This window comes from Gigantopelta aegis, chromosome 4 (genome assembly GCF_016097555.1).
Source record: "Gigantopelta aegis isolate Gae_Host chromosome 4, Gae_host_genome, whole genome shotgun sequence".
Lineage (NCBI taxonomy): Eukaryota > Metazoa > Mollusca > Gastropoda > Neomphalida > Peltospiridae > Gigantopelta > Gigantopelta aegis.
In genome coordinates this window covers 116,114,055-116,124,405 of record NC_054702.1, presented here as the reverse complement: position 1 = coordinate 116,124,405, position 10,351 = coordinate 116,114,055, and the positions used below count along the sequence as shown (strand labels likewise).

The window sequence follows — 10,351 nt, the reverse complement described above, 5'->3', positions numbered from 1 at the left end:
GCTATTGGACGTCAAACATATGGTCATTCTGAGGTATTTTTTAGAGAAAACCCAGTCGCCACATAGACTACTCTTTTACAACAGGCAGCAAGGGATCTTTTATTTGCGCTTCCCACAGGCAGGATAGCACAAACAATGGCCTTTGTTGAACCAGTTATGGATCACTGGTCGGTGTAAGTGGTTTACACCTATCCACTGAGCCTTGCGGAGCACTCACTCGGGGGTTTGGAGTCTGTATCTGGATTAAAAATCCCATACCTCGACTGGGATCCGAACCCAGTACCTACCAGCCTGTAGACCAATGGCCTAACCATGACGGGAGAAAAACAGTCATTATAGTTAACAAACAAGATGATATTGAAAACAAAAACACAGTTTGAGCTACGATGTATTATTTCTGTTTGAAGAAAATGAAAAACAATTACCAGGTGCATCACACACAGGAGGGGGGTTCAGGGGATGGGGATGTGTGGCCATGTGTTTTCTTTAAAGCAGTTTTTTGCTTTGAAAAAAACCTTAAATATTAGCCATAAACTTTACTAGTTCAGTGCAAAGATGAACCACCATTAAAAACTTCACGGTAACATCAACGACTTCATATTGTGGGGGGGGGGGGGGGGGGGGGGGGCGGCAAGGTGGCCACCTTGTGACTAGTGTACCTGTACAAATGACAAGTAACAAGAAAAATTGCCACTAGCTTACATGTATGACTATGAGATGATAGCTCCACAGAAAAATTTCATTATTCTAAAATTAAAGGCATATAAGATGGAGTAACTGTGGCAGCCCCCCAGTGACTAGGGACCTGGACATGGTGCAAGAGACGTACATGTATTTTAATATTTTTGCATTTATTTATAAGTATCTTTATATTTATTGATTCCACACATAATCTCTGTAAAATTAACTAGAAAATTTCAAAATAGTAGTGCTGCCAATGAATGTAAAAGTGGTTTCCACAAATGTGACGTCACATTTAACATGTTAGTTGTGATTCTCTACACATTTTCCAATTTGTATAATTCTGGCAGTAAATGCAATTACTGAGTTTTTTATTTTGTTATGGAGATGAACAGTTGCAAGGATAATTTTTACCTTTTAAAACATAATCAACACTTTTGGTGGGAAGCTGCCTTTTGCACACTTTGATAAATTCCTCTTAATCCTCTTATATAGATAAAAAAATTTAATACTGATCATCATAACTGGCTCTAGTTATAAAAAAAAAAATTCTCCTAATATCACACTGTATTGCATAAATATCAATACTTTGCTTCAAAATTGGAAAAAATAAACATGCTTTATTGTGTCCGACATACATGGTGTCAGAGGTAGGCCTACACTATAACAGCACCACAGTAGCATGGCAATTGTTACATATTCAGCAATTGTTTTTACATTTTTTAATCAACCATATAAAATTAACATTGCATCTCAGCAACATTTTACAACCAGTTAGCAGAAGTGGAGATTAAAAAATGTTATATTTTGGTGTCGGATGTACACACGAGTAACATATGTAAATATTATGGATAAAAGTCTGCTTGAAATATAAATTTGTATTTTATATATTACATAATTAACAAAGGACATGTCTTGGATTATTTCTGTATAAAGATTTTTATTTCTACTCACTTGTGTATAAAAATATGCTGATAAATGTCTTAATAGAATTTTTCGTAAAAATATTGCTGCATTCATGGTTGATGCATTAGTTGCATTACAAGTAACTAAAACACATATATATATATATATGGGATACGGCGAGAGTACAAAAATAATAATCCCAGATTCTTTTTTAGCGGATGTACGCTATGGAGAGCTCCCATTTGGCTATTTCCCTGTTCCAGCCAGTGCTCCACAACTGGTTTAACAGGCCATGGTATGTACTATCCTGTCTTTGGGATAGTGCATATAAAAGATCCTTTGCTTCTAATTGAAGAGTAGACAGTGGGTTTCCTCTCTCAATATGTCCGACGCCACATAACCGTAAATAAAATGTGTTGAGCATGTTGTTAAATAAAACATTTCCTTCCTTCGTATGGAGAGCTCTTTATCTTATGGCATTATTTCTTGTATTATTAATGAAATAAAGACCTATTTCAGACATACATAACTCTAAAACAAAAATATTCCCATTCTTTATTGTATTTAACAACAAACAAAATATACATAAAATATACAAACATTTGTGAAAATATTTCCAATATATTAACAACCAAGAACCCAACTCTTAGATGAAAAGTTATCCTTCCTTGCAGATTACTGGACTCTCACTGAATGACTGCTGAGATTTTAACTTATAAATCAGTTTATTATGTAACTGGTCTCTTTCTCGGTAGACTGCTGGTTGTGGGCTCTACGACGATATCGTTGCTTTAGCTTCTTCTGCCAGCTCTTGCAAGTTCTTTAATCCAGGGACCAGTGCAGGGGACACACCAAAAGATTCAACCTATCGGGGGAAATAAACACAATGAGTATTAATAATTTAACAAAATGTAAGCAAAAAACCCATTTTAATTCAAACAACTTCTCCACGACTGGCATTAAGATGTTTTTTTTTAGAAATAAGAATGGGCGTAACGCAGACTTTTATTTATTTTGTCTGTCTTAATCATAAAGAACTACCGAAAAGCCGTCTTAATTCGTAGTGCTGCATGCTTCGCCCATTTGAGAGAATGAACCAATGAAATGCTGTCTAACTAGGAGTTAATGGATTAATTATTAAACTCCCCTACAAAAATAGTACAGTTTTCCAGATTTAACTGTTTATTAAATTGGCATTACATGATTAAAAATTGTTTAATCTTTGCGTTGAAAAATGTGTAGTGTGGTTGGGAATTCTCCTTGGATCAGCTGTTTTCCTCTCATGGAACATTGCGTTTCCTCGCATTTTAATCATTCTTTCCTCCAAAATGTGTCCGATAGCACAGATTTTAACCCAGGATTTCAAGAATTTCTGGTCCCCCTCTAGATTTTCTCTTTTTTACAGTTCACCAATTCCCACCCCTGATATATGGAAAGGTTCACAAATGTTACTAACTCTGGCTGTAGTGCACAAGACACCAGCCTTAACAACACACCAGTGAAGTAATCAACCATAGGACTGGTACTGGTGCCGAGTTCATATCATACAACCAGCTCAACTCTAGAACTGAGGAGCCAGCCTCTGTTAAATGTCTCATTCTACAAGACCACAACAGAGTTCATTCTCACTATCAATAAGCCCTCTCTATTGGTGGTACCAGACCACAACAGAGTTCATTCTCACTATCAATAAGCCCTCTCTATCCTGGACAGACAAATAGTTAAGATACATGCTCAGAACTAATTAAAATCAACACAATACATGATAACTGATATCTCCCTTTCCATCTAAGTATAATACATGTGTGTAGTACTATAATTCTTTCTTTCTCAAACTAAAGCATCACTTTGTTATGACACAAACCTCTTTTCCAAATGTAGCCACATCCACACAGAGCTGCTGTCTGATTTTGTCATCGTCGGTCATCCCGTGCGTCCCGCCCGACGACTTGTCGCTTCCCCGCGCCTTCTTCAGTCTCTTCAGACTATCCTCCATCTTCTTGACGGACGTCAGAACTTCACATGTCACGTCATAGTATCTTCAGTGGAAAGTAAATTATATTTATTGTCATTAAAGTTTATAAAGTATCGCATTACACCATAGTATCTTCAGTGGAACAAAATTCACATTTACTGTCACAAAAATCGATAACGTAACTCGCATTTTTCCTCTCTAAAATATAAATAGAATTTTTAACCCAGCACCTTGAAGTTATCAACCTTTTGACCAAAACGTCTTCACAAAATACTAATAGTGAACATAAAAAGGAAATGTTTCATTTAATGACGCACTCAACACATTTTATTGACGGTTATATGGTGTTGGACATATGGTTAAGGACCACACAGATAGTGATCCTAGACCAACTGCACATCAAACGAGCGCTTTACCATTTGGCTACGTAATAGTGCACATAATGTAATTTTTGGAATATCAGAATAATGCAAACCTAGAAACTTTGAATAAATAAATAAAATAAATGTTTCAGATTTTTCAGAATATCTTACAATAACATATGTTTTTGCTAAAAAAAACCCCCATGATTCTGCACATATTCAGTTTTGGTTGTTGGTTGAATGGTCCTTTTAATCATTCCGTGTGGTATATTGAATACCACAGCAACTGGTCCACTGTCAAATCTCAAAACATAGTATGTATGAGAATATTACTATAACAGTGTTCGAGATTAACGGTATCCCGATATCCCGGGGATACCAGAATTTAATTTTGGATACCAGATTTTAATAACCCAGTATCCCACCGGGATACCATATAATAATGTTGTTGGGTTTTTTTTGGGTTTTTTAATCCAGCGTTTTTATTTTTTGCTGAAATAATGAAAGTCATCATTTACTAGTGAAATTAAGTAACAGTGTCGTCCAAGTTTGTTACGATGTTATTTATGAATTTCATTTAAGTGGGATACTAAATTCTCAGGTGGGATACCAGATTTTGAAATGTTAGTATCCAACCGGGATACTGCCCAAAATGTTTAATCTCAAACACTGCTATAAGTGTACTCAATGTTGGGCTATGTATGAGAACATTACTATAAGTGTACTCAATGTTGGGCTATGTATGAGAACATTACTATAAGTGTACTCAATGTTGGGCTATGTGTGAGAACATTACTATAAGTGTACTCAATGTTGGGCTATGTGTGAGAACATTACTAGAAGTACTCAATGTTGGGCTATGTGTGAGAACATTACTATAAGTGTACTCACAGTTGGGCTATGTACAAAATTACGAGTCTACTCAATGTTGGGCTATGTATGAGAACGTTACTACAAGTGTTGGGTTATGTATGATATTACGAGTGTACTCACAGCTGGGCTATGTGCAATATTATGAGAACGATGACATTACAAGTGTACTCACTGTTGGGCTATGCACAACATTACGAGTGTACTCACTGTTGGGCTATGTATGAGAATGATGATATTACGAATGTACTCACTGTTGGGCTATTACAATATTACAAGTGTACACACTGTTGGGCTATGTACGAGAATGCTGACAAGTGTACTCACTGTTGTGCTATCACTGTTGGGCTATGTGAGATATTATGAGTTTACTCACTGTTGGGCTATGTGAGATATTCTAAGTGTACTCACTGTCGGGCTATGTGAGATATTACGAATGTATTGTTGGGCTGTGAGATATTCCGAGTGTACTCACTGTTGGGCTACGTACAACATTACGAGTGTACTCACTGTTGGGCTATGTGAGATATTACAAGTGTACTCACTGTTGGGCTATGTAAGATATTACGAGTGTACTCACTGTTGGGTTACGTACAACATTACGAGTGTACTCATTGTTGGGCTATGTACGATATGAGTACTCACGGTTGGGCTATGTACGATATTGCAAGTGTATTCACTGTTGGACTATGTACAATATTATGAGTATACTCACTGATGGGCTATGTACAACATTACGAGTTTACTCACTGTTGGGCTATGTACAACATTACGAGTGTACTCACTGTCGCAGTGTCGGGCTATGTGATATATTACGAGTGTACTCACTGTCGGGCTATGTACAACATTACAAGTGTACTCACTGTCGGGCTATGTGAGATATTACGAGTGTACTCACTGTCGGGCTATGTGAGATATTACGAGTTTACTCACTGTTGGGCTATGTACAACATTAGGAGTGTATTCACTGTCGGGCTATGTGAGATATTATGAGTGTACTCACTGTCGGGCTATGTACAACATTACAAGTGTACTCACTGTCGGGCTATGCACAACATTACAAGTGTACTCACTGTTGGACTATATACAACATTACAAGTGTACTCACTGTTGGGCTATGTACAACATTACAAGTGTACTCACTGTCGGGCTATGTACAACATTACAAGTGTACTCACTGTCGGGCTATGTACAACATTACAAGTGTACTCACTGTCGGGCTATATACAACACTGAGTGTACTCACTGTCGGGCTATGTACAACATTACGAGTGTACTCACTGTCGGACTATGTGAGATATTACGCGTGTACTCACTGTCGGGCTATGTGAGATATTACAAGTGTACTCTCTCACTGTCGGGCTATGTACAACATTACAAGTGTACTCACTGTTGGGCTATGTACAACATTACAAGTGTACTCACTGTCGGGCTATGTACAACATTACGAGTGTACTCACTGTCGGGCTATGTGAGATATTACGAGTGTACTCACTGTCGGGCTATGTGAGATATTACAAGTGTACTCTCTCACTGTCGGGCTATGTACAACATTACAAGTGTACTCACTGTTGGGCTATGTACAACATTACAAGTGTACTCACTGTCGGGCTATGTACAACATTACAAGTGTACTCACTGTTGGGCTATATACAACACTGAGTGTACTCACTGTCGGGCTATGTACAACATTACGAGCGTACTCAGTGTCGGGCTATGTGAGATATTACGAGTGTACTCACTGTCGGGCTATGTGAGATATTACAAGTGTACTCACTGTCGGGCTATGTACAACATTACAAGTGTACTCACTGTCGGGCTATATACAACATTATGAGTGTACTCACTGTCGGGCTATGTACAAGATTACGAGTGTACACACTGTCGGGGTATATACAACATTACGAGTGTACTCACTGTCGGGCTATGTGAGATATTACGAGTGTACTCACTGTTGGGTTATGTACAACATTACGAGTGTACTCACTGTCGGGCTATGTGAGATATTACGAGTGTACTCACTGTTGTGCGATGGTAGTGAAGACGTGCACCAGCAGGTCGTGTCTCTGCTTGTCACCCAGCGTCGCGCGGTGTTCGTCCACAAACAGCCGCAGCGGTTTCAGCAGGTTTCCCGCGTACGTCGACGGCTTGCTTGGCACCTGTCAATCAACAATCACAACAGTAACTATCAACGTCATAGTTTTAACAGAAAACATCAACGTGGTGTCATTACGTTCAGCGTATTAGCAAGCATAAACAGACCAGCTTAGTGATTACAAAACTAGTATAATTAACAGTTGCCCTAAACCTTTCCTCAATAGGAACATACCAGTATTTACATTCATTGTCAAGACTCACACCTGAAAACTGTACGTTGAAAAGGAACAGAGAGTGGTATAAACTGAAAAACTATCTGGGCTAAAAATTCGGAGAACTTTATCAACAGTGTTAGTATATAGACTTATGTGTCATGTGCTACTAACTGTATATGGATTAGTGTATATAAAACAACCCCTACTATTGACTGGAAAGAATAAACAATTTGTCAGTAACAGTGTATCCAAGTTTAAAACAAAAAACACAAACAAACAAAAACGTTTTTTTTACTAACAGTTTGTTTAGTTGTTGGTTCCATTTTCTCTTTACAGTCAAGTTTTTTTTAGGTGTCTTACCAGCCCCAAGTTCTGCCAGCAAACGTTTGGCTAACGGTCGCGAACTAATTGATTGGTTCCCAACTTGGCAATTTGGTTTACTGTGAATCACATAAACCAGTCTAGCAGACGTTTTTCTGGATGGTCTGGCTGAACGCAGACCAGGTTACTTTTCGAAGATTGCTTATTTGTAAACAGAGCATGGGATATTTTTGCCGATGTATTTTGCGCATTGGTTCAATGGATATTACTGAAGTACATTTCCGCTACCAACAAAAAGATTTATTGATTAAAAAGTGCAGGTAATTCAAGGTTAGGAACATAATATCAGCAAACTAGAAATGTTTGATGTATTACTAAAAGTGGCACTATTGTCTATTGTTATTATGTAAGAACTGAACAAACATGTTCCTTTCGTTATCTCTTAGCTGGCAATTTGGTTCATAGAAATGGACCAACCACTGCTTGGCTCCAGACCAGACTATTCTCGATAAACCTTTATGTTTGCACGATAACGATCATGTTTGATAACCAGACTATTTTTTATTTTATTGTTTTAATTCTGTAACGTTTTACTCACTGATTATTCAATTTAATAAATTTGTGAAAATATTTCACGTGAATCCAAATACCATATATACCATTTGGTATCGATATCATGTCAATACTGATTTACCGTACTGAGCAAATTTCAAAATACCGAAATTTCGGTGTTGAAAAATGTTTCCTGCCATGTAGTAAAGCACTAACAATATATCTAACGAACACAAAATGGGTTTGGTATAAATCAGATGAGCCTTGCATATGGTATTTAATTTTATTTTGATGAAATTAGCGGGTGAGCCTCAACTCGGGAGTGTATCTATACCGAAAATACCGCTCAATATTGGTATTGTGTCAATACTAAATACCATACCGATACCAATGTACATCACCCCAAAGATATCGATACTGAACCTCAAAAATAAATCCTGCCCAGCTCTACTGTTAAGATTCACGGTGAAGTTGTTCAAGAATACAAAAAACCAAGTCAGCCTGAGGACATCGTCCTAGCCATTCTACTGGTAACAGAGTTTGCACCGTTCTCATACACATACTGCTTCCATTGTTTAGCCTTGTGTTTCAGTATACCAAGTCAGCCTGAGGACATCGTCCTATCCATTCTACTGGTAACAGAGTTTGCACCGTTCTCATACACATACTGCTTCCATTGTTTAGCCTTGTGTTTCAGTATACCGACGTACCTCTCTGTTGGTTCTGCGGTACAGCCTGGGTATGTCGCTGACTTGCTTCAGGTAAACGGAACACTGGGTGATGATGTCTCCTACGATGAACTGCTGAAACTTGGGCAGTCGTGCCTCTATCGCAGTCTTACAGTCATCCAGGCAGTCTAGACAAAACACAACCAGACACTTACCAGTAAATAAACCACACCCATTCAAAGATAATGCCTAAAGTTTTATTTCTGTAGAATGTATGAGTTAAAAATCTAATGTCCTGAAGGCCAATCAGAACTTAGTAAAATCTTGTGTGGAACATACCCATTCCATTAGGTGGCTTTAAAACATTTCGACACAATAAGAGAGTCACACACTGTTGTTAGTAAACATTCAACCTTGAACCAGTTATCTACGTTGATATATGTACATATATTTACATATATACAACATGCTATTAACCAAAAACAGAGAAGAAATTTGAGCCCTGTAAACTATTTAGAGAATGTGGGATTAAAAATTAAAAAGTAAAGATGATTATTTGTAAATGAACACACAAAGAAACTAACTGCATGATACAAAAACATTTATTAACAAGAATATAGTACATTTGAAAAATAAAGATCAAAACATGAAAGTGATCCAAACCTTTCAATGTAGCAGCATCCTGGACATTAGCCTCTTGTAGCCGTGGCAACACGGTCGTGTCAAACAGACCTGGAAGCTAACATACAGTCTCATAGATAAAATCTTGTCTCAATGTAGCTGCTTAATGGAAATGTGCCTAGTTATGCAAGTGATATGTAATAAACATGCAAAATAATACAACTTTACTAACTGGTGCAATATAACTTACTTCTGTCACAAATAAGATGCATGTCAGTTAAAATGGATCAGTTCAATACACTATAAATACAAACGGTTTTAATTAGAACTTAAAGACGACAAAATAATCTAGTCTGAAGTATAATTAATGTAATATCGTATAATTAATGTAATATCGTATAATTAATGTAATATCGTATAATTAATGTTATATCGTATAATTAATGTAATATAATTAATGTAATATAGTATAATTAATGTAATATCGTATAATTAATGTAATATAGTATAATTAATGTAATATAGTATAATTAAAGTGGTGTTAACCTACCATTTGTGTTAGTTTTTCTGAATCACATATTAAACAAACGATCTGCCCAATTGTGATTGGTGGATTTGCCGAACTCTCCGGTGGGTGAGGAGAGAAAGACCTCACTGGTTCTCCATTGCCACCACCACTGACTGGCTTCGTGTGTTTGTCTCCTGTCTGGTCCTTTCTTCTAGTGTTCTGAAATACACACTTACAGTTAGTCAAAATAGACAAAACATAGAGAATTCAAGAAACTTCAAATGCACATTAACACAACACAAATCTCTGAGTTACAGTACACTGGCTACACAACAGACATCTCTGAGTTACAGTACACTGGTTACACAACACAAATCTCTGAGTTACAGTACACTGGTTACACAACAGACATCTCTGAGTTACAGTACACTGGTTACACAACAGACTTCTCTGAGTTACAGTACACTGGTTACACAACAGACTTCTCTGAGTTACAGTACACTGGTTACACAACAGACGTCTCTGAGTTACAGTACACTGGTTACACAACAGACGTCTCTGAGTTACAGTACACT

At 37.3% G+C, this 10,351-nt stretch overlaps 1 protein-coding gene across 1 annotated transcript in view; it reads right to left on the bottom strand.

Annotated features, from left to right (window-relative positions):
- Positions 1–2,128: 2,128 nt before the first annotated feature.
- The window catches only part of LOC121371866 (conserved oligomeric Golgi complex subunit 2-like), a 36,517-nt gene continuing 28,294 nt past the window's right edge, over positions 2,129–10,351 (bottom strand). Inside the window, exons 13-18 of the mRNA XM_041498076.1 lie at positions 9,819–9,995; positions 9,311–9,386; positions 8,690–8,835; positions 6,817–6,953; positions 3,452–3,626; positions 2,129–2,452 (exon numbers count right to left, since the gene is read on the bottom strand). Of these exons, the coding sequence (XP_041354010.1) occupies positions 2,360–2,452; positions 3,452–3,626; positions 6,817–6,953; positions 8,690–8,835; positions 9,311–9,386; positions 9,819–9,995 (804 nt within the window). The 3' untranslated portion in view covers positions 2,129–2,359. The remainder of the gene's footprint in view (positions 2,453–3,451; positions 3,627–6,816; positions 6,954–8,689; positions 8,836–9,310; positions 9,387–9,818; positions 9,996–10,351) is intronic.